This window comes from Crocodylus porosus, unplaced genomic scaffold, assembly GCF_001723895.1.
Source record: "Crocodylus porosus isolate Cpor-Errol unplaced genomic scaffold, CroPor_comp1, whole genome shotgun sequence".
In the NCBI taxonomy this organism is placed as follows: domain Eukaryota; kingdom Metazoa; phylum Chordata; order Crocodylia; family Crocodylidae; genus Crocodylus; species Crocodylus porosus.
In genome coordinates this window covers 118,342,820-118,366,832 of record NW_017728943.1, presented here as the reverse complement: position 1 = coordinate 118,366,832, position 24,013 = coordinate 118,342,820, and the positions used below count along the sequence as shown (strand labels likewise).

Here is a 24,013-nt window from a genome sequence, read left to right as displayed (position 1 = left end):
ACCCCACACCCCACATACCCACACACTCATAGCCACCTAAAAACCTATACCCACCCCACCACAATTAAAAGAGTAAGACTTGATTTTAAGCTATTATATAAAATCGCCTCTACATACACTATACAAACATGTGTAAACCACGACAAAAATACTTTTAGAAATCAAATTAATGAATGTTTTAGATGTTCACTTTTTAGAATATAATTTGGTATTGTTCTGGTTCTGAGATGGAAAAACCCCTTGCTGAAAGGGGTACTTCTGGTGGCAAGGGGAGGGACTTTTGGTAGCAAAGGTCAGGGGTTAGGGGACAGGACTTCCAGGCACAATATGGCAACTAGGGGGTGGGGCACCTGTCAAGGGGTAGGGCTACCCACGTGGCCCTTGATAACTTGCCAAATTCAGTAGGCAGCCTCTGCCAGAAATAATTTCCTGCTCCTGTGCTAGATCTCTCCAAATCCTCATTCATTTGTAAAATATTACCCCAGTGCCCTCTCAGAAAAAAAACCCAGATATCTTACAAAATAATGTTGATACCTTCTGGGATCAGTAAATTGGTAATAACACTTCACAGTCAATGGTATCATCTAACTGATCTAAAAGAACCAGCACAGACACCTGACCAATATCCTTCACTAGGAAGACACCATTAGGCCACACAGCTTGCCTATTCTACCCTGACAAAATCAGAGTGCCTTGAGTCAAAGAAATCTGAGGGCTTCCAATGTTGCCCAAGCTTCCTCAAAACACCTCACTTCTAAACATATACTATTTCATTATTATTTGTGCATCATGATTGATCCACAAACATGAGAAAAGTTAGCACATTAAAACCATAATGTTATTCAGATGGATGATTCAAATATATCTACCTTGTGGTGTTCGAGCTTCCGATGTATTGCATTTGCTGTTTCCTCATGAGCCTGTTGAATGATTATTTCTTCCTTAAGTGCAGAATCTGCTCTATATAGCCAGGCACCTATAGTACCCAAAGGTGCAGGGAGAGATTTATCAAGGAGTATATGCCAATCAAGTAGCTGAAAAAGAAAATTAAGAAAACTGAATCTCCATTAATTACACAAGCAAATATCCTGAAAAATTAGACTCTTCACAATTGGTTGCTGATTAATCACAAGATCAAAAAAAAATTAAAAGAACTATAACTAATGTTAAAGAGAGAAGCCTAGATAGTTAATGTAATTAATTTTACTTTTGAATTACCATAGTTTTTTCTCATAAACCTTGGACAGCTTTGTTCATCAGAAGTTTGTAAAGTAACTTCAATGGGCCCTAGTAAAACATGTGTACTACCAAGCATAGTCAAGTATTCTATATTTATACCACAATGATTGTTATGATAGCTTCCCAGTCCCCAACCTGAGAAATGCATGTTTCTTGAACTTTCTCTCCCTCAAAAAATGGTATTCTTCTCCAAATTATAACTATCAAAGTTACAGAAGTAGCCTTATGCACATTTGAACCATGGACAAGCTCATGGACTATATGTGAGATTACACATTAGTTAGGAAGTGCTAGTTTGAAGGAATGTTAGTCTGTGTTAAGATTAACTAGTGCTAGTAACGAGTTTCATGCCTGTGGTTAATGCCCACTAATGTGCATTGCTCAGATCTTCCTGCCTGCAGGCAGCTTGAAGGGGTGCAGCATAGTCTGCAAGGATACCAGGAGCAGGCGGGGGAGAGAATATCTTGACTGGCACTTCTGTAACTCTCAGGCCAATCAAAGCAGCACGGCAGTGATCCAAGGGTGGAGGAGACAATGGGGAGGCCAAGGAAATAACTGTGGTGGTAGGAGAGAGATCTGGAGGTGGAGAGGATGATTTGGGGGTTGGCAGCAATTGGAGGGGCAGCAGCCCAACAGCTTCCCACCCACCCATTCCCCACTTCCTGCTACCTCTCCTCCTTCCCCATTCAATTCTGCCCTCCCCCTTACCCCCACCTCCTTGACCTTTTTTCTCTCACTCCCCACTCACCCTATCCCCACCCACCTGTTGCCTATTCCCAGCTATACCCAGCTGTCAGTCCAGGGCTGTAGAATCTTGGGTGAAACCCAGTCCACCTGGAAGCAGTGCATCCTGGGATATCACAGGACTGTAAATTGGTTTTATCTCAGGGGAACACCCAGAAGTTAAATTTAACTCAAACTAGGTAGAATAGCTCAAAGATAATCCTTGCTAGAAGTGACATAACTTTAAGATGCCTAAAGGGAATTCAGCAGTAGTTAATAAGCCTTAATGTGAGATCACTCAAGTTTTAAGTGTTCTAAACATGATCTTAAGTGCTCTTAACAAATTGTAAGTGCAATCTCACTCTAATACTTCACCCACTATCAGAGCTATTAACACTTATTTTATCTTAGTGAATGGCAAGAATCCTTTCAGTTTAGTGGGATACAGCACTTGTTTCTTACACTTATTTATACAAAAGCTACTTTCAATTATCAATACAAATTCTAAAACATATTCATTTTATTTTTTCCTCTTACTTTGAGTCCAGTACAATTGAATTAATAGTGGTAAAGTATACTAATTATAGTCTACTGTCATAGTCCTAATTCAGGACATTAAAAATTATGTCAAAAATCTGGTTGGTAAATATAAGATCCATGGTTGTGGTAATAATTTTACTAGATCTCATTTGGAATAACCAGAAACTCATGTTACCACTTTCAAGGAGCTTTGCCATGCCAAAGAAAAACCATTAAATCTATACATATATGTCAACATGTAGGGTTTGGTAAGGCTGATGAAAACTGTTCTGGCAAATTAGTAGGAGATACAGTATATTTTTCTGCGTGATCAAAAAATAATGCTTGTATGCCAATCCTCCTTGAGGATAGCTGTGAGCTATCTACCCCAACTACACACAACTGGTCCAATAAAAAATATTGCCCTATGAAATCCTTGCCTCTTGCATAATTTCTGAATCATTACTACTACAACATCACACATACAATATCTACACTATCACTACCACTGCATTTTCAACAGACTTAATATTGGTATTATTAACATGTTTTCTGGAGATCAATGAGAGCCACTTCCACGTAATGATTCCTGGTAATGTTTTTGACAGCCAAGAGCTCCCAAATTAACAAAAATGCCAAAATGCACAAGGATAAAGATACAAATGCCATTTTTGTCATACAAAAGAAGAACATTTTTTCTAAAGTTCAAAATATTATGAGGGGCAAGGATTTCTTAGGGCAATATCTTTTACTGGACCAACTGTGTAGCTGGTATAAATAGCTCACACCTCCCCTCAAGGAGGATTGGCATACAAACAATATTTTTGACCAGCACAGAAAAACATACTACATCTCCTACTAATTTGCCAGAAGACTTTTCATATAGGTTTGCATTTGGTACTCTTTATAAGTCCTGCTGTAGTTGGACTACTGGCTAAGAACGGATTAAAAAAGGCATTGGGCCAGGAGAAGGGAGGCTGACTTTGTCGCCCAGTCCAGAGAGCACCTCCGTAGCAGAGAAAGGAGTTCTATCTTCTGGTTAAGACAGAAGCAGTTCTGAACTGAGATGCCTAACTGCAGATGCCTAAATAGGTTCTCAACAGAAAAGTTAGGCATATATATCCTCTAAAGCACCTAAATGTTCAGGAAAAGGTTTTGTGGATCATTCCCTGGGACTTAGGGGTGCCTATACATATTCATAGAAGACATTTCCAAAGGTGCTGTAACTTTTGCACTTTACTCAAAGCACTTTAAGTATCACACCTTAAAACTTAACAAACATTCGGCTTGGTGCAAATTTCGTGCCTTGCTGTAGTTTTGTAGAGTAGGAGGCAGTGGGCACCAGACACTGCACAATGGTAACAATTAGGAATTACCACTTTGAAAAGCCTGAGTTAAATACACATGCAATAATGGCAAAGTAAGTAGGCCAAGACACACTACGGCAGTTTGCCTTACATTTAAAACACAAACAACAAGGTTTAATTAAGGCTACTTCTGCCATTTTAAAAACATTCTAAAATTGCCCACATGTAAGAAGTGATGGCTTTAGAACACTTCAAATGGTGGAAATCATCATGTGTATAGGTGTCCAACTTCCATCTACAATCTAAGTCTTATGGGAGTGTCTGTGTCTTTATTATGCCCGATACAGAATATTTATTGTTTTAACTTACCCTAGCAGAAACTCTATCCCAAGCTTGTTTCACAATAGCTTGATCAAGCGACAATTTACCATCTTTCCGTAAAGACTTAATTCCAAGTTCAACCTGTTTTCTCTTTCCTTCATACTGGACTCTGAAGTGCTTAAATGACTGCAAGATGAGCAAATAAATACAATAAATACAATCAAATGGCATGACAAAAGGGGGGAAGTATTTAATAATTTTGAACAGACAGAATATTCAGTCCTTCCCAAGTGGGAACAGGTCTGGGGCCACAAATTAAGAACCCCTGCACAACATTCTTATTAAAAGTTTTAAGAGGATGACCTACTCAAGAACCCTCCATATAGATGCATGGTTCTTCTGTTGTCCTCTTCCTATCAGCTACCTAAGCATCAAGTCAAACTACAGTACATTCAATTAGATTAATACGGTTATATTAGAAATTGGAGCTTACTTCAGGGACAGAAGAAAGCAGTGGTTGGGACAGATAGGAGCTGCAAAGAAGAATTCTAAAGGAATAAGTAAGCTTCGGGAGAAAAAGTGGATTGAAATGTATGCCATTTTACTTCTGTCATTATTGACATGACTGGTAATGCCAAACCCCAGGAAAGGAAAAGGGTTTAGGTCAGCACTTTATACATTATGCCTATAAGAATTCCACCTGCTTACAACTATCTACTAAAATCTTTAAACCAGCACTAGCAGCTAGGGGCCTGATCTTTAGTTTTGTCACATGCTTGATATCCCCAGTGAAATGAATGAATAATTCAGCTACAGAGAAGAATTCTAGGAGTAAGTATTATGGGTTAAAAAATATAGCACTGGGGCTCTGCTTAAAGATCTGCCAAAATTAAAAGGCAGACTAAAAGTTTCTTTTAACAAAAGAGATGTGCATTGCTTTACACTGCTTTAGATCTGAAACACTGCAAGTATAGATTTGTTCCTTGTAGCTAAATAGAATAAATCAAGATTTATATGGACAAATGAGCTACTCCAAATTCAGATGGAATAACTGAGCAGGCTTTGACCCAAACATGTGACTGTAATGATAGAAGAGAACTCAAAGGAGAGAAGTCAAGTGCAAGCAAAGCAAACTGCCTGTTTTTAGTATTTCCCTCAAAGTTATTAAATCATCTTCTCCCACAAAAATCAAAACCCCCCAACAAACACACACCTCCCCAAAAAACCTACAGCAGGGTTCTTCAGGTGAGAAAATCTCCACCAAAATCACCCTAACATCATCTTTTCAAGGGACTAGAATTTGTCTGTGTGGAAAAGGCAGGGAAATCAGACCCATGAGTGAATGGCTATGTGCTTCTAGAGGCCTTGTATTCTCCACATTATCTTTGGCTTTTCTCTGCTGAAGTCACACTATCCTATCCTGTATCAAGATACAAGAGGAGAAAGCTTTTTTGTTCCTGTAGAAAATATAATACAGTCCCAGATGGTATTATATATTCTGACTAAACTCCATAGGCTTGAGGCGGGGGTAAAATGAAATTTCCAGCCCTGCTAAAGACTTGCTAACACTTCTCAACTTGCCCCTTACCCTCCAAATGTCCCCCATCAAATAACCACAACATGAAGGCTTATGAAGCGTTTGTGTATGTTGCCCACCTCTTCTTAGAGGTGACTAAGCCTTTCTCAATGCTGCAGTAAGATGTATATTAGGTAAAAATCTTCTGGATACAGTTCTACAGGGCAAAATGTGGGGTCTACATTTTCATACTTTTCAGATATGTTCCATCTGTGAAAGGCAGATACTAATGCATGTACACGCTAGCACTGCAATACTTATGAGTAAAAGACTTACAGATGCAGGGTGTGCATTATATTTAATTGGGACAAAAAAAATTCTGACAGTTTCTCGTAGGTTACCTGGTACTTCTCCTGTAAGCTTGCTTCTGTCATCTGGGCCCTCGTCAGGTCTCTTTCAAACTGTTCTACCCAAACTTTCAGGTCTCTCAGCATCAGTCTGTCTTCCTTCTGTGCAGACAGAAAAGCCAAAAGAATGTTGCAACCAGTTACTGCAGAGTGCCAAATACAGACAAGACAATGCTCTTACCTAGCAGAGAAATGTTCTTTATTACAAAACAATGTCAATATTGGCATCTGTCTCAATATTTCTGCATGCACTCTGACTGAATGACATTGTACAGGTTGGAGAGCAGAATTTAGATATCTAAATATGAGCTTCATCTAACTGGGGTGACATTTAGGGTACTGCAGAGTCAGACAGAGCATACGATCACATATAACTTTCATCTAAAAGCCATCCTTAGATGAAACCATTTTAATAAATCCCCAGAGCTAACTGTACCTTGCCACATTTAATATAAATGGCATCATTTGTTCAGGGTGAATCACCAATACAAAGTCAGCTTAATTTATAGCAATGTATATTCCTGATTTTATCATATTGCATAGTATCTTTGAAAAAACAGCGCATACTAATCGGATGTTGTAAGCTGGTATTTCTGTTGGCTTGATGTATTAAGTGCACCACCTAGCAGCAAGTTGGTAAAAGAGACAAATGTTTTTATATCCTTAAATCTTAGTTGGGGAAAAAAGACCCACAGTAAAATCACAATATCTTGATCATAGTTTCTTCTGCTTATATAACCACTGATATCACACTAACCTTCAAGAACATATTACTTGAATTCATTAGAGGAATTATGGAACTTTGCAATCTATTATCATCAAGTTCTTTCTGTTGCTGCATTCTGAACAAAGTGCTCAAACAGTTAATAATACAAGAATAGTGATAGGAATCATGGGCACCGACTTTCATTTTTGCTGGGGGGGTGGTGCTAAGATGATGGACATATGGAAGGTTTTGCATATTTCAGGTGACAGCCCACTTCCCAAGGGGGGCCAAGGGTCCTCAGGCCCCCATATACATGGTTTCCCCTCCCCTTAGTTGTTCCAATTCACACTACATATGCCCTCTTGTTGGCAAATTTTAAATATTAGGGCAGTTACACACTATGCAAATGGTTCTTCTGCTTAATGCTAAGATCTTCTGTGACATGCTCATAGACCCATGAATTCCTATCTGGGGTGCCAACAGGAAATGCTTGTTGGATTCTTCCTTTTTCATGTCCTTGTGACAGGTATTTAGCAGAACTTGTACATTTTGTTAGAATCTGACAGGCCACACCATGAGCACTTCTGCTATAGCCTGCTTGTTGGATGTCGTAACCCAGGATCCCAAATAGGAAGAGGCAGGTGCCTGTGTCTGGGTGGGGGCGGCGGGGGGAGGATAAGTAGATGGGGTAGAATGGCTATAGAAAGCTCTGCAGCCTCTGACTTCCATTGAAGGAAATAAGGTATATAATACTCAGCCTTCTTCAGCTCTCTGTTACTGGCCCTTGTCAGGTGCTGGCTCTCTATTCTCACCTCCCTAAAATTCACATTGACGCTTCTCACCATACATTCATCCTAAACAGGAGTGTGGAATAGATACAGTAAGGACTGGTGATTCATTTGCTTTCAGATCCCCTACTTGGACTGCAGGTCAGAGTCCTCTAATTACAACTGAGGAAATGCCCCATGGCCAGTCTGCCATCTAAAATGCCATCTAGAACAGTGCCACCCATAATGCAGAATGCCAAGACCTGACACATGAAACAACATGCATCTATGTGATGCATTTGGTACTAGAAAGTCAAAGGGTAACACATGTCAATAGCTTTGGGAAAAGACAGCAGTGAAACTAGGAATGGGGCAGGCAAGGCCAGACTTTGGCATGCCTTACATATGCAGTGAACCCTGAACTCACAACCTAGTCAGCATGGGCTCCTGCTGGAACTCTGCATGAGCAGTGAGCTTTGAGCTTACCAGCTGATTGTGGATACAGTCTGGCTAGATCCTCTGCTTTTGTGCAAGCTCCAGAGCTGCTGCTGTTCACCCTCTCCCCACTGAATTCAGCAGAAGGTAAACAACGAGTAATAAAAGTGGGGGTAGAAAGAAGGGAACAAGCAGGAAATCCCAGGAGCAGGTCTTTGTAAGCAGGGAAACCTTGACTTTCCCCACTAACAGAACCATACCCTGGAGATCTTGGGAGAACATCTCTAAATGGGGAAACTCTAGCCTTCCCTACTAAGGGAAGGCTAGGGTACCCTAAATATGTCAGGGGTGTATCTGAGGTGCAAGCAGGGAAAGCTAGGCAGGCATTTGCAGGACTTATGGGGCTCAATACTGCACAGAAAATCCTGGGGTGCACAGAATTGGGCCCCACTAGCCCCTGGAGCACCCGCCTGCGATGGCTGGAGAGTGCAAGAGCTCCAGGCTTTCTACACTCTCTCACCACAAAGCAAATAGATGTCTGCCACAATAAAGTGGCACAAATTAATACCACCTTTGTGATGGCCACACATTTTTGGCATTTGTGGCGTGACAAGGGGTATGGATGTCTGTTTGCTTGGTGTTTGTGCCACCACAACAATTTCTGTGCTGACACAAAGGTAACAAAAGATTATGCTATTTCCACCCCAAGATTCCAATGTTCCAAACAGCTGAATGCATCCAACTAAATCTAATCTAAACTAAAATCCCCAGATGAGTGAATGGAGAGCCACACACCAGGGCATCTGTCTTTGAAGGTGTCTAAGTGCTGTGTGCCCCTCCAGGACAAACTAGGATTTGCTCCTGGGAATCCTCAATTTGCACACCTGTGGCCATTGAAAGATAAGAGAATTACATATCTACACAGGAAAATTATAGGATGTCTTTCTAATTCTCAGAAGCAGGGCTTCTACAAGGCTTTCATCTTTTATTGGACCAACTGTATAGTTAGAAGGGCTGCTGGGCAAGCTTTAGAATATTAGTTGCCCTTCCTCAGGTCAGCTGATAGGTGCCCTTCCACTGAGGTGTAGACCTGAAGAAAGGCATCTGATGCTCTAAAGCTTTTCCAACAGCTCTCCTAACTGTACAGTTGCACATGCAGATGCTCCCAGCAGCTATATGTTATATGTCTAGTGAGTATAATAAGATTTAGCTCTATGATCTTGTGTATAACAGAAATTATATGCTCATAGGTAAATAACATGAGAAAAATGCTAGTGCCATTGCAACAAGTGGGAGTGCTGCCACGAGGCCTGAAATTAACTGCTGAAAGTTAGCTGTTTACATTGGATAGATACATGCAGACTACATGGGAAATATGGACCTCTATTAACTGAAAGGGAGCTTGACCAGTGATTTCAGTGAAGCCAAAATTGAACCTTTTAAATTAATACTCCATTTATAACATAGTATTTGGCAAATTATTTATGTTTACCACACAGTTCCAATACAGAGAGATTAATTTCAGATAGGCTGCAAAATTAGTCCTGAGGTCAATTAAATGGAGTTTACTTACACAAAGGTTAAATTTTGCTCAGAATATTTTTGCTCATAAATAATAATTTCCTAGTATCTGCAATGATTAGTTAAGATCTTATTTCACCATTCTTTTCTTGCAACCTGCCCCACCAGAACTTCTTTTCCAGTTTTTGAGCTCTTCATACACCCACTGTGATATGCTTCACATTAACTTTATGTGAAGCATCATTAACTCTCTCTATCTAAATCTCACCTTGTAAAATGAGAAGATACCACACATTGGTCCCTGGCTTAAATGTAAGCATTTCAAAGTCTCACTTTTGAAAATCACAGTTCCAAGTAAAACATGCATGATGGTAGGTGCAATTTAAAGTACCTTAGGCAGCAAAGGAACCAGCAGTCATCCCTCATGTTGGATAAATGATCACACTTAACAATAACAAAGCCTTAATCAGTGTTTACTACTCAGCACACTCATTCAGAACCATCAAAAGAATACACTTACAAACAAATAAATTATTTTCTAAAGATAAGGCATCTTGAGCAGCATGTGGAACAGCGTGCAAACTACCACGGGTTGGCTTGTGGAATTATATCTAGAATTGTGCCTCAATAAATAAATAATAAACTCTTTGATCTCTGCTAATATCTCTTTTATATCTATAGCCCTCTGCAGCTTATTCCCTGAATGCTACTCCTAAATGACATTTTAAAGTAATAGCATATTTTGTTATCTTCCCATGAATATTCATTGGTATACAGAGACAAGCAACTGAGTAACAGTGCAGTGATTAACAGCCAATACAACCTAAGGTGTATAATTAGACAAGGGAAAAGTGGATATGAGCTCCCATATAACAAGAAAAAGCAAGTTAACTTAAATCAGTCCAAAAAGTTTATGACCCAGCCTCAAAGTCAAAACAACTTATAACATTTTTTAATTGGTATCATTGAGGTTAAATTAAAGATTATAAAGAAAAAGGAGCACCCTGTTATGGAAACAGCTAAAACTACTTATTGGTGTTTCATGAGGAAATTAATTACATAATAAAAAAAGTATTTACTCAGTTGGATTATCCTGTTCTTTCTGATACGTAAACATCAGAAAGCACATCAGTTGCTGAACTATTCAAATCCTCAGTTGTAAAGAACTGAGCAAGAAGTTTTATGCTTCCATAAATGCTGAACTACAGCAGATACAGTTGTCTAATCTCTCTGAAAATCCAGGCACTAACTAAGATGCTTAAAGATAAATTTGTATAAATAACTTCTGGCCTAAGTAATTATTACATACCTGAATTTTCAACCTTCAAGCATAGCTATTAACAAAGGTAGGTACCATGAACATCATGGGACATGTAAGCCTTAAAAGAGAGTTCTTTGCTGCTATATCCCTAAGGTGTGGTTACTCCAGTCTTCTGCAGATAATCTGCACTGCACCACTCAACAAAGCCCAGTGAACATATTTTTGCTGTAGATAGCCAGAGGAGATTTCTTATATAATGAAATTATCTACTGACTTACAGCTGAACATCAATGAAGTGAAGAACCTGCGATATGATATTTAATAAAAAATGATCTTAGGCTTTTCCTGGATTACTATAAAGTTGACTATGTATATGAAGTACTCAGGTACCAGCCAACAAGCCAAACAACCTTTTTGCTATATGGCACCAAGCTAAACATGGTTGGAAATCAATGCGAGTCCTTTTACTGATAGGAATTAAGGCTCTGATAAGCTTCGGTCCTTGATCCGATTCGGTGGAGATTTGGCCTGATTCGGTGGCTTTAATCTCTCTGAGTCAAATCGGAACCCTCCAAATCAATTTGGAGAGATTTGGAAAGATTCAGCAACTGGACATAGACACAGCTTTAAATGTTTTTTCTACATACCTCTAGGTAGCAGGCAGCTCATGAATGCTGAGATGGTGTGGCGGATAAAGCATCCCACAGGAGCATTCCCCTGTGTGCTCGGCAACAGACCTGGAAGTGGACCAGAAGGACTTCCGGTCCACTTCCAGGTCCACTGGGGTTCTCGGCAACTGGTGCCTCCTGGGTCTGGGGGGCACCCGGGGTCCCCCCACAGCTGATCACCAAGCCGGGCCACGGGGGAGGCTCTCCCCCCATGCTCTCCGGCGGACTCAGAAATGGACCAGAAGTATTTCCAGTCCACTTCTGGGTTCGCAGCCAAGCATGTGCAGCCCCGACCCCACCATGGGATGCTCCATCTGCTCCAGCATCACAGCATTCATGAGCCATGCTGGTACCTCGAGGTATGTAGAAAAAACATTTAAAGCTGTATCTATGGCTGAATCACTGATTCTCTGAATCAGCATCGAATCTTCAGATTCGGATTCGGCCAAATCGAATCATGGACAGCGATCTGAATCAACAAATTGAATCACTGATCATTTGGGCCGAATCTGAATCAAATAGGGCCCGCTTCGCACACCCCTAATGGGAATGTGCTTTGTTTCTAGCCTCGTGTTCCTAGAATTTAAAACAGTCACTAGTAAATGAGAGTTTCCAGAGTTTAATTTCTAAATCCCATGCTAATATTTTGAAATACCAAATTACAAAAATATCTTTAATAATGTTTCTGCCATATTTATCTGAAATTCCTTAGAGAGTAAAACTAAAAGACCCTGAAAGATCAAAATGGACAACCAGAGTCACAATGCACACATTGCAACAATTATTCTTTACTAAGCAGGGAAGCAACACCTGTATCTGTATCTTTGTTGGAGGTGTAACAGAGAATCGAGCTGAGAAGAAATGATTCTGAAAACTAAGGCAGACATTTGGTTACTGTCAAATGATTAATAAAATTGTCATTTTCCATGGCAAATCATGAGGGGGCTCTGTGAGCTAACTCCATTTTTTCCTCTTTGCACTTCATGCATTGCATTCTCTTTTAATCTAGCCATGGAGGATCAGATACTGCTCCCTTCAAGGTATGTCTTTCCAAAAGCAGTCAAAGGAATCATGGATAGGAAGTCCTAGATACATCCTACTCTTTTACCCCTTGCTAGGGGTTGAGCTTCAGTGGTATTTCAAGCCTTTTACTTAGGGAGGAAAGGATCAGGATTAGGAATTTTACCATCATAACCATTCAGATGCCAGGCCAGTCCAACAACACACACAGAAAACAAGCAACAACAAATTATATCCTTAACTGAATGTTGTTTTTAGGGTCAACAAAAAACTGAATTGTGCAACAGACAGGCGACCCTGTCTATAACATAACTATCCCACTAGTACAAAAAGCCACATATTTGGGCATACGCAATGTTTCAAACCTGTTCCTGCTTTGCAATCTTGATTAAAAGATGTAATGGAACAGTGGGGGTGGGGAGGGGACTCATTGCTTCAAGTAGTGTATTACTGCACTCTTACATGAAGTCTGAAAGGTATTTAAGGCACCATAGGATAACTGAGTTTGCCAGTGCTCAACAGAGCTCCTTCTACTCCTGACTTCTATTGTTCTCCACAGAGCAAGTATTCTTTTTATTAATCTATTTTGTGCATCTACAACAGTGTACCAGGGTTCACCTACAATACTAACTTTTTTACACTCAGGTAATCCTGTCTGATGAATCAGGTGTTTTGTTTTGTTTAGTTCTGGCTTATCTCCAGTCTGATGCTCTTAAAAAAATAATTATAAGTGATTTCATTTTCAAAGCATGTAAAACTATGCCAGTTATGCACATAGATAACTTTATTTCATATATAAATGTAAAAGAAACCTACATCATTCTCCTGTACATCAGTCACTGTGTGATGAAGATCTGGATACAGTTTTAGGAACTGTGCTACATAGGTCATGATGGACTTTTCATCTGGCTTGTCAACATCCACATCTGGAAAAGAGTAGATGATATCGTAAGTTAATTCATAACTAAACAGCAGAAATATTACCTACCCTTCTGATGGAAAAAATACAAACAAAACTTTATTACGAAATGTAGCTAATGCAAACAGTCCAAGAAGTAATACAATAGAGTTTAGGTAAGGTACCTTCTGGATCAAGGAGTCTTGGGATTCCCAGTTCTGTTTCTGCAATTGTGAAGGCCTCTTCTAGGTTTTCCCTATTGGATCTCCCTTTAACTTTCTCCATGTCCACAAGTTCTGGACGAATTGCATGAATAACTGAGTGAAAAGCAACACCACTTTTCCAGCTTTGTCCAAAATCTTTTACTTCAATTCCAGCCTGCCTTAAAATTTTACAAAAAAAGAGACAATGATTCATTACAATATGAAGACACAAGGTTTAACATTAGCCTCATGTCAAATGTATTTGTCTTACCTGAGCTCATTGGCTATACTAAGCCCAGAGCACTATGATAAGTGAACCACAATTATGGTTCTTGTATTTTGGAAAACAATGAAGTATGTTGTTATGTTAAGTATTACTTGTTCTCTTCACCATAGCTGAACCCTTTCACAATCTCCCTTAATTAAAATGTAACTGTTTAGTTATTCATTTGCATATTTAGTTATATACCTACTTTTGTCAGGAAAATGACTGCAGTATTCATTTACCTTTTCCATAATAGATCATAGCACTTTTCAGACTGAACAGCAATTAAGAAAGTAGCCCACGTTAAAGTTCTTGTCCCAAACATAAGTTCCTACATCATGTCATACAATCCACTACCCTTATAGTGTCACTGTGAAAGTTCCACAAATGATTCAAAAGGAATCTAAATGCAATTAGCAATTTATCAATGAGAAAGTAACCACTGATATGCAATGGCTGGCTTTTCCATGGTAATTTTGAAAATGTTAGTATTATTGTGCATGTATGTAATTTAAGATAAGAGTTTATTTTAACTTGAACAAAAAATCCCAGGTAATTCCTCTTTACCTTTGATGGGAAGGACTTTCTTTTTCAGTTTCTTTCTTTATTTATTTTTTTTAATTGTTGGAAGCAGCAGACAGACTACTTGTACCAAATGAAGAGAATGCAGAATAAAACTTCAAATATAATTTAGTTTACTAAGAATGCAATATTAATGCACTTTGTGTAATATACACTATTTTGAGCTTCACTGAATTGAAACATAATATTTATGACTTTCAACTAATTTTATTCAAGGACAATAAGTGTTAATTGCTGAAGACATAATATCATTCCTTTAAAAGCTCTGTCACTAACTAGTACCTTTCCAGTATGGAACAAGCATTGTTATATCAAGGGTTTTGGCAGCAAGAGCAAACACAGTGTCATTCAGACAAAATCCAATTCCCTCTTCAGTTTTCACTCTATCTGAGATAATCCTGCTTACTATTAGAAAGATCATAAAATGAGATTTTGTACGAGTAATTTAAAATATTTATTCATTATGTTTATTGTGTTAGTCCCTAGTAGCACCAGCCATGTTTGAGGACATCATTGTGCTAGGCATTGTACAAAAAGAGAAAAAAGGAGTCCTTGCCTCAAAGATCTCACAGTTTGAGTGGAGATCTTAAAATCCAGAAAAAATATAAACTAATGCAAGGGATACTTACTTTGCTGCTGTGTACTGCACCCATTTTAGCAAAGCCTTCTTAGCATTTCCTTTGACTTTGGTTACCACTTTCCGTTTAGTTGGTGGGCTTGCAGTTTCAGAACTGACAACACTATCCACGGAAGAGGCACTGCTAGACAGTGACTGCAACTGTGGAAGGTTGCTTGTGAGCTCTTCAATCTGTATGCAGAAAGGTATCAGTTATTCATATTAATCTTAATCACTTTGCTTTAGCAATAATGCCTTGTCTAGCTAAAACAGGGTATGAGCTATGACTAAAAGAAATGGGCTAGATAAAAAAAAAGGGACCTTCATAAATCCTGCCTCTACATGATGTCCTTCAGATAGAAAAGTATGCAAATGTGCAGTTTACATAACACCATCCATCCAAATTAGAAATACTGGTTCAAAGAAAAGGTAATATTATTGATTTTTCATTATGGAGACACTTCTGTTGATGCCATTAGTAAATTTGATCCAGAGTGAGCATTTGAAACTTGCCTTTGCAGACATGCTTCATTTATCCAACAATAGCCAAGAATGGACATGATGGGGGAGCTATGATCAGCAAGAGAAGATAACAAGAAATAATCCCTCTTTCCGCACACTCCTCAAAACAGTCAAAATGACTTATTTGATCTCATTATAAAACTCCTGCATTAGTTTAGTAATAATCAAATGACTGGAAGTTTCTACTTCAGAGATGTCTACCAATGGAATAGCAGATATCTTTCAGATAAGCACTGAGAAACATTAACAAAGTATGATGGGGGATACAATTATCTGCACTATCAGAATCATTAGTTCCCCAATTTTCAGAACATTATATTCCTCACTAATTGGGTTTTAACATGAAATGGTTATTTTAAAGGATTTTATAAAAATTAGGGTACTGGTTGTAGCTGTGTTGGTCTAAGGACATAGACAGACAAGGTTCTTTGGGTAAATCTGATATATTTTAGTAGACCAACTAAAATAATTGGAAAAATTCTTCTTTGAAAACTTTTGGGTACAAACACCTTTCTTCAGGATGTGGAAGCTGAGCTGATGCTTCCTCAGATTGAAGAGGGGTGTTTGTCTGCAAAAGCTTGCAAAGAAGAATTTTTTCAACTATTTTAGTTCGTCTAATAAAAGATATCATCTTTACTCACAAAAATAGGTATTTTTTGCCTGCTTCAGAAAACAAAGTTTTAGGGATTTAAGATTTCTCAGCACACCACACAATCAAGCCCCCTTTGTGTCAGCATCAAGGTTTGGGAGCAGATATTATTGCCACTTCACTAAAGCCACTATGCAGTTCTCCAGAATATCAGATTTCATTTAAATAAAAAGTAAGTGTCTATCTGTAGTGTATCAAGTATAACTAATGCAGTGACAAGTCTGCAAAAAGCTTGGGGTAACAACTCTCATAGGTATTATTTGTCCCAATCATCTTGTTGTGATGTTGACTCAGATGCTAGTGATGATAACTGACATGTTAACACGGTTGAAATGTCTTCATGTAGGACACAAAAGGAAAAAAATCACAAACCTGCACAATTTACTGTGAGTGATTTTGGTGTCACAAGAGGCACTGGGGATTCAAAGACATTCAATCAAAAGGAGCAAGTTCAAAAAGCCTAGCAAAGCCCAGGGGCATTAACTAAGGGGTTTTGGAGAAGTAAGTGGTACAGATGCTTATGATTTTCTAATGTTTCATTTTATCAACTCATGAGGACAGAGCCTATTTTGGGGGCATAATTTCAGTAGATTTTCCCTTTATCCCCACACTAATCAGAGTCAAATTTTGTCTGCAGCTCACAAACATGTCAAAAGGTGTCACAAGTATGTCAGATTTCAGCTTTAAAATAGTAAATTATGTTTACATATAGACTGTTGAATGTTGTTATACAGTACATTTACAAACAGGTTCTCTAATAGGGCTGTGTAAAATTTTGCCTGCTGTTTTGTTTTGACACTGTTTCGACTCATTTTGAGCTGGAAACAGCTAAATTGAAACAAAATGAAAGACTTCAAAACAGCTTTGAAACTAAACAAGGGCAGTCGAAATGTTTTGAAAATTTTGAAATGTTTTGAGTTTTGAAGCTGGGCTTTCTTGCAGCTGAAGAGAAACTAAGTAGAGGGAGGGGTAAAGGACTACTCTGAAATTGATAAGTGCAGCTGGCCCATGGCTGTCATGCTTCCCTGAGATCCCTTCCAATCCCAGTGCTCTGGGGGAGGGACAGAAAAACAGCATAAAAAGCATTGTTTGAACTAAGCTTTTTCTTTGCCTTCACACTTACAAGTGACGTGAGTTTTGTTCTGAACAGTTTGTGGTGTAGTTTCCCAGAAACCCCTGCACCTATCTCCTTGAACCATGGCAGGCTTCATGGCCTCAGAAGGGGCTACCATCCCATTAAGTTTCATCCAAATCAAGGAAGAAATGACAAAGTTATAGGCAGTTACATGCTTCCCCATTATAGCCCAGGGGAGAAACGTCCAGTGTTGAAACAGCGAAACCATTTTGACAAAATGAAACGGAACAGTGCTTTTGAAATGAAACAAAACTCAAAATGAAACACTGTCCTGTTGAACTGGAACTCAAAATGAAATGGTGCTGTTTCACACAGCCCTATTCTCTAAGGCTTATTGATGATCCCTCTTAACAAGTAACTAAAAATCTTTTCCTTGTTTTGCTTTTCTTGGATAAAGTACTGAGAGAGTATATCCAAATATTTACTTGGCATAATTTTAAGGATACAGTGCTTTACTCACTCTAAGTTACATTATCACCCTCAGTTAATATACATTATGGACCAGATTCTCAGCTGATGTATACTGGTTTGGCCTTGCAGATATCAAGGAAGCTATACTAGTTTATATCAGGTAAGGATCTGAACTATTACTTCTAGAGATAATGCTCAAATATACAACATATGGTACCTGAAAATATAAAATGATGGTCCACATCAAGCCCAGCACAATAGAAGGCCTACCATCAGCAATATCAGTTGAGTTGATGTTGACAAGCTTAATCTATTCAGAAAAGAAAATAGATGCAGTCAGCATATGTAGGAGAAGATAATAATTAATAGAATGAGTTTAGCATTTTGTAATATGTTTCTGAAACTAAGTACTGAGTTTCTTCATACAAAAATGTAGTGCAATGATCAGAATTTCCATTAGGACACAGATGCAGTTATCTCTTAAAGCAGGGATTGGCAACCTTTTGCAAACACAGGCCACAACTTGCAACACAGCCAGTAGTGAGGGCACAATTCTCCTCTAGCCACTCCATGTAACACTAAGCAGAGGTAACAGAGAGGAAGAGCAGCCCTCCACATGCAGGGTAGCACCTGGTTGGAGCAGCTAGAGATGATCAGCACATCATTAGCAAAATGTGGACTGAATCAAATGACTGGAGAACAGTATGCACTTGGTAAAACACAGACTGGATGCCATCCTTGTAGCCTGGATCTTGCCCGTGTGCCATAGGTTGCTGACCCCTGCCTTAAAGTAAAGCAAGCTAGTGATTAGAAATATAACAAATGACCATATTTCTCAGTTCAATATTGGATATGATTTACTACAGAATAACATATAACCTAATCTATCCACTTATTATATATAACTTAACCTAAAATAGGAAACACACTTCAGTATTTAACTTATACATTTTTGTATTTATGCACATCTGTTATAGGGTTAAAAAGTCTGTGTACCAACCGGGGATCCTCTGTACATGGACTAGCATGAAAAGCAAAGGAGAAAAGGCAATATATACAATAAATGTCATGTTATTAAGTTCCAAGAAAAAAAAAGTCTAGACTGTAGAGAAAGCACCAACATAAACAAAACTAATCAGCAATGAAAAAGTGGTGCAAAACAACCGGAGCAAAAATTGTTTACTCGCTTCTTTATTACCTCAAGTTACTCATTCAGAGAATAATAAGCTGTTCCTGCTGTCATTGAGATGAAGATAATTAGAGAAAGAGAGTAGGAGGTATAGGAAATAAATGTGGGGCAAGGAAAGAATAAACAGAAGTAGAAAAGAAAAGAGGGGAAAAATAGTAAGTCACAGTTGTCAGTTGAACATTAGGGATCCTTTTGTTGTGAAGGACTTTACCAACATTAATTGAGATTTACAACATCCCTAGAGAGGAAAGCATCATTATGCATCTTTTAAACTTAAATAAACAGAAGCTCAGTGAACACAAAATGACTAGTCTAAGGTCACACAGTAAATCAGTTACAGACACAGGAGCAGAATCCAGGAGACCTAACTTGCAGACTTAAGCTAACTTCCAGTCTATGCTAACTTCCAGGCTCAATTTCATGCTAAAAGAAGTGTGTATAAAGAGAAACTATATATTCAGTATCCCATGAAATCAAAGAACGTACATTAGCAAAACAACATATATTAGGGAAACAGAATAAGAGTGAAATAATCAGAACATTTGTATCAAAAGGGAAGAAAATATAGTAAGTTTGATTCTCCCCTGTAAAATGGCAATTTATAGGAATTATTTCAAGGAACACAAGATTATATTAGTGTAAAACTGACCTCTATGGCAGGAGAATAAGACCTTGACATTTAACCTTCCCTCTTTTCATATTATATTCAAGATGTCTATTAACAATTCTTTTAGAGAAACAGGGTTGAGAGAGACAGGTGAGAGATAAGTGTTTCAATAACTGTGTAGCTTAAAATAATGTACTAATTCCCTGTGCTGTGGAGAAATCAAAGTGAAAGCTTCTTTTTGTAAAAAAAGAAAAAGACAATTTTCCATTCAGTACACAAGTACATGAATGAAATAATCTAATTACAATGTTCTGCATCCCTGGTCTGCCAACCCCTTCTTTTCTGTAAAAACCAGTAGAGCCACAATTTATTATCAATGACATAATACACTTTCTGATGCCTCCAGCCAAGGACTGCCAAGAAGTTCGTGTCACATAGGCATGTCAGTGAGAAGATGGGAATGACTGGGGAGCATGTCCAAGTTGGTTGGTTTGTTAGCATTTAGACAAGGAAGGAAACTAATTCCTTGTAATCTGTGTGGTTTCCAGCAAACAGAGAAGAGTGCTGTTCTCTGACTTAGCAACAGAGGGCCCACTAGAAACTGCCATAACATTCAAAGCAAAAAGATGACATTTCTATGAAGGATCATAAAGATAACACCTTCTTTTAAATTCTCACATAGAACATAGAAAGAGCCCAAGGAAAATTCCCCACGTAATATATTTTCCCCTATCCACTCCTCCAAAGAAACCTAATTCTCAGAAAACCGAGGTTTCATATTTTCTCTGTTTGTTAACTAGGAAAAATTCCTGCAAAGAGTTTGGCTAAAGAAAATCTATTGTGAGCTTTGTCCCTTAGCTACCTGAGGGCCCAACAAAGTCTTCTCTTCCTCCGTAAGGCAGAAATTTCGTAACGGATCACGCAGCTATAAAGATTCACAAAGTGTTCAGAAAAGCATTTGATTAGGCCTCTGCTCATATGAACAAATGTTATTATATACTCCAGGGATGTCCAGTTTCAGCACAGCCAGACAATGCAGGCAGCACTGGTGGGTGGCCCTCATGGTGCAAGCTGAGCAGGCCATATGCTACAGAATCTCTCCGCACCACATGGGCTGCATTGGAAGCTGGCCCTTCTCTACCACGTGTCAGGGGGAGAAGGAGTTGCAGGGTCATATAGACTGCCTGTGAGACAGCCATGATATACCCTAATTTTATTTTGCTTCTATTAAGATACATTGAAGAACTAAAAAGAAAGCCTTCCAGGTACAAGGCAAAACCCAGCTTGATCCAAAAAAAGATTAGACTATAGGCAGTTAGCTTTCAGATTTTTGCAAAATGCAGTGCATCACTCAATTCTATTTCCATGTGTATGAAAACAGCAAAGCGATATTGTAAGTCACAGTGTGCTTTATCTGAAACCTTGGTTATATGATAACCAATATCAGCTTTAAAGCTATTAGCTTTAAAAATAGTCCTCTATATATACAATCCCTGGAAGAAAAAATAAAAGAGAGAAGGTACTTCTGGCAACACAAGCTTCATTGCCCCCAGTACCTGAGAAACCAAAGGCAGCATTCAAAACTTGTCTGTAAGGCTGCACCCAGATATGCAGGGGCATGCAGTTTGTGGTGCCATAAATTGCACTTGGGGAACATTAAAACATGCCCAGCAGTGAAAGTTTGCAGTGTAGAGCCAAAAATTGCTACCAGGAGGTCTCGGGGGGGGGGAAGGAAGGAAGGAAAAAAAGAAAGAAACAAAAAGCAGTGCAATGCATGTGCAACAACCATGTGCTAGCTCACACAGGCTGGGCCATCCAGAGCATTGCTCTGGCTGCCAGCCAGGCCTCTGTGTTGCCCAACCTGTGCCCCCGCTGTTCCAGGTCACCAGACAAGGCTGCTAGGGCCAGCTTCCAGTATTCCCTGGCTGAAAAGCCAGGAGAAGCTGGGCAAGACCAGTTTGCCTATTGTGGGACAGTTTTTCCAGCAACAAAGTACATGTGCAGTGGCATGTGTGTGTCAATTTGTGCTGCTGCAAGCACATGCCCTTGTGACTACATCCACATGAGTGAGGATGTGCTTGTTGTAGCATCTCATGAAAAAAAAAATGTTCCCCGCACTGCAAATATGTGACATGGACTTTAAGTATGATACCAGAAAATCCCAGCATCAAAAGAAAACCTGCCAGAGAAAGCAGCATGGGGTGCACTTCTGGATCATGCCCTGAAGCACCCTGCCAGAGCATCTCTATGCCTGCCGCATGCCCTGCTGGAGGAAAAAGAAGTGGGGTAAGGCTGGCAACAGTGGTTTGGACTCAGGCTCTGTCCCCAGTAAGCAGGGATGTGGAAGTGGGGGAACTATGTGGGTGGAAGGGACTGTGTGTGGGTGGGGAAAATGTGGGGGTTGGAGGACTGCATGGGGTGGGGGGGTCTGTGTGGGAGCAGTAGGTCCCCTGCCTACCCCCCCTACAGTACACAGCACCACCCCCCAGCAGCTGCAGCAGCAGCAACAGGTCCTCGCATTGTTCATGGCCTCCTGCAAGCAGAGCCTCCCAACAGCACATGGCACTGCCTGAGACCCAGGACTACATGCTAGTGCATGTCTTCAAACAGGACCACATGACACTGAGAGATAGTGGCACTTGATTTTAATCACAGAAGAATGCGGATTTTGAGTATTTTAATGAGAGAGTTTGTAGGAGGTTTATCAGAGAATTTCAGTTTTTAAACAGGAAACACCAGAATCTCTGCTGGTGAGGCAAGTGGCAGGACTCGGGCAGAGGAACCTACCCAGGGTTAGCACCAGGGATGAAGGGCAGTTGAGGTGGCTGACCTCCTGGACATTTGCCGGCAGACATTCACTTCAACAGTTGAAAGTGGGCCACCACAATGAACGCATCTTTCAGACAATAACTGCCCCCAGACAGAAGAGTGGGGACACTAGAAGACATGACAGCAGTGCTGCCTGAAGGCCAAATGTGCAGCCATAGCCTGTTGGCAGCCGTCCCACAAGTGCAGGAGCCTCTTCTACAGTGCCCATACAACAGCCCAGGCAGCTGTGCGGTCCCCATCTGGGTCTGTTAGCCATGCAGCCATGGGACCACAGGTTCAAGGGTGCGGCTGCTGTTGGAGGTGGCAGCAGGTCACAGCCAGGCAGCAGCCCCCGCTGCCAGACTGTTGCAATGGGTAGAAGGGACAGGAGCCACTCTAGGTTAGGGTTGCTTCAGCAGCCCAGCTGGCACAAAGCGCTAGTATTCTCAGATACCAAGGCAAGGGACAGACATTACACATAAACCGGTTTAGGTGATCAGAAACCGGTTTAAACCTGTAACAGAACAGATGTTCAGTGGACATAAACCGGTTTGAAAATGGCTGAAACTGGTTTGAGATAAACCTAGTTGAATGTAGTATCAGACTTAACTGATTTGGCTCAAACCGGGGTCGCTCTGTGCTCCGGGCCACTGGGCCTGTGGTCGGGGTCAGTGGCTGAATAAGCCTCCTCCTGCCTGGAGGGGGCTTGCCCCAAGCATAGACTGAGTGGTGGGGGCTGGACCCCCCCACCCAGCAGCTGGAGCAGCAAGCAGTGGGTGAATGATGGTGATGGCCAGTAGCACAGTGCCCTCACCAGGAAGGGGCTTGCTCCCCTACATTATGATAGGTGCTGCTGCCCCCAATAAGGGCCCTGACCCCTCCCACTGCAGCAGCAGGGCAGGGGCACAGCCAGGCAGGGCCCCTGGGAGGGGAAAGGTAAAACAGTAGTGAAGGTGGGCAGATCGGGCTCAGTAGAGGGAAACTCTCCTCCCTGCCCCACTCTGCCTCAGGGGCCATGATGCCTGGTGTTGCAGCAGTGTGGGGGGAGTGCCTGGCAGACCTGGCTCAGGTCCCTGCCTGTGGTGTAGCAAATCCCCCAGTTTTTCTTTTTTTAATTTATTTTAAAATGCATTCCCTCCCCTTCCTCAACCATTTCTGACTTTTTTTCTCCCTCTCTAGTCCCTACAGATAAGTATAAGTAAGCTAAGATGTAGGATAAGCTTTAACACTTTATTTTAGGTAGTAAGTTTTATTTTTCTCTCCCCTCTTTCCAAATAAGTGCCCTGCTATTTTGATATAGATATCCACTGTTTTATAGGTGATAAAACAGTGGATATCTACATCAGGAGGAATAGCTGGATCTGGAATTTTCCAGGCAGCTTGGGGAGGCCGTGAGTGCAAAGGATGTTGTGGTCATGGGTGATATGAATTACCCTGACATCAACTGGGAGGAGCAATCGGCCAGGTCTAGCCACTCACGAAGGTAACTGACGTGCGTACAGGACCTACACTTCGTGCAGGAGGTACTCGTCCCCACTAGAGAAAATGCCAGACTGGATTTGGTGTTAGTCTCTGGGGACGACCTGGTGGGGGAGGTGCTAGCACAAGGGAGGCTAGGGGACAGTGATCATGAAATGATCCAGTTTGCTATTCAGAGAAAGGTGGGGAGGGTAACTAGCACAGTGCAAATGCTTGACTTTAGGAAAGTCAACTTCAAT

General features: G+C 40.3%; 1 protein-coding gene across 1 annotated transcript in view; it reads right to left on the bottom strand.

Annotated features, from left to right (window-relative positions):
• SYNE1 (spectrin repeat containing nuclear envelope protein 1) overlaps positions 1-24,013 on the bottom strand; it is a 514,523-nt gene that overhangs the window by 343,372 nt on the left and 147,138 nt on the right. Inside the window, exons 6-12 of the mRNA XM_019550064.1 lie at positions 17,909-18,001; positions 14,988-15,166; positions 13,494-13,690; positions 13,227-13,336; positions 6,027-6,134; positions 4,158-4,295; positions 870-1,034 (exon numbers count right to left, since the gene is read on the bottom strand). Coding sequence (XP_019405609.1) covers positions 870-1,034; positions 4,158-4,295; positions 6,027-6,134; positions 13,227-13,336; positions 13,494-13,690; positions 14,988-15,166; positions 17,909-18,001 — 990 coding nt within the window. The remainder of the gene's footprint in view (positions 1-869; positions 1,035-4,157; positions 4,296-6,026; positions 6,135-13,226; positions 13,337-13,493; positions 13,691-14,987; positions 15,167-17,908; positions 18,002-24,013) is intronic.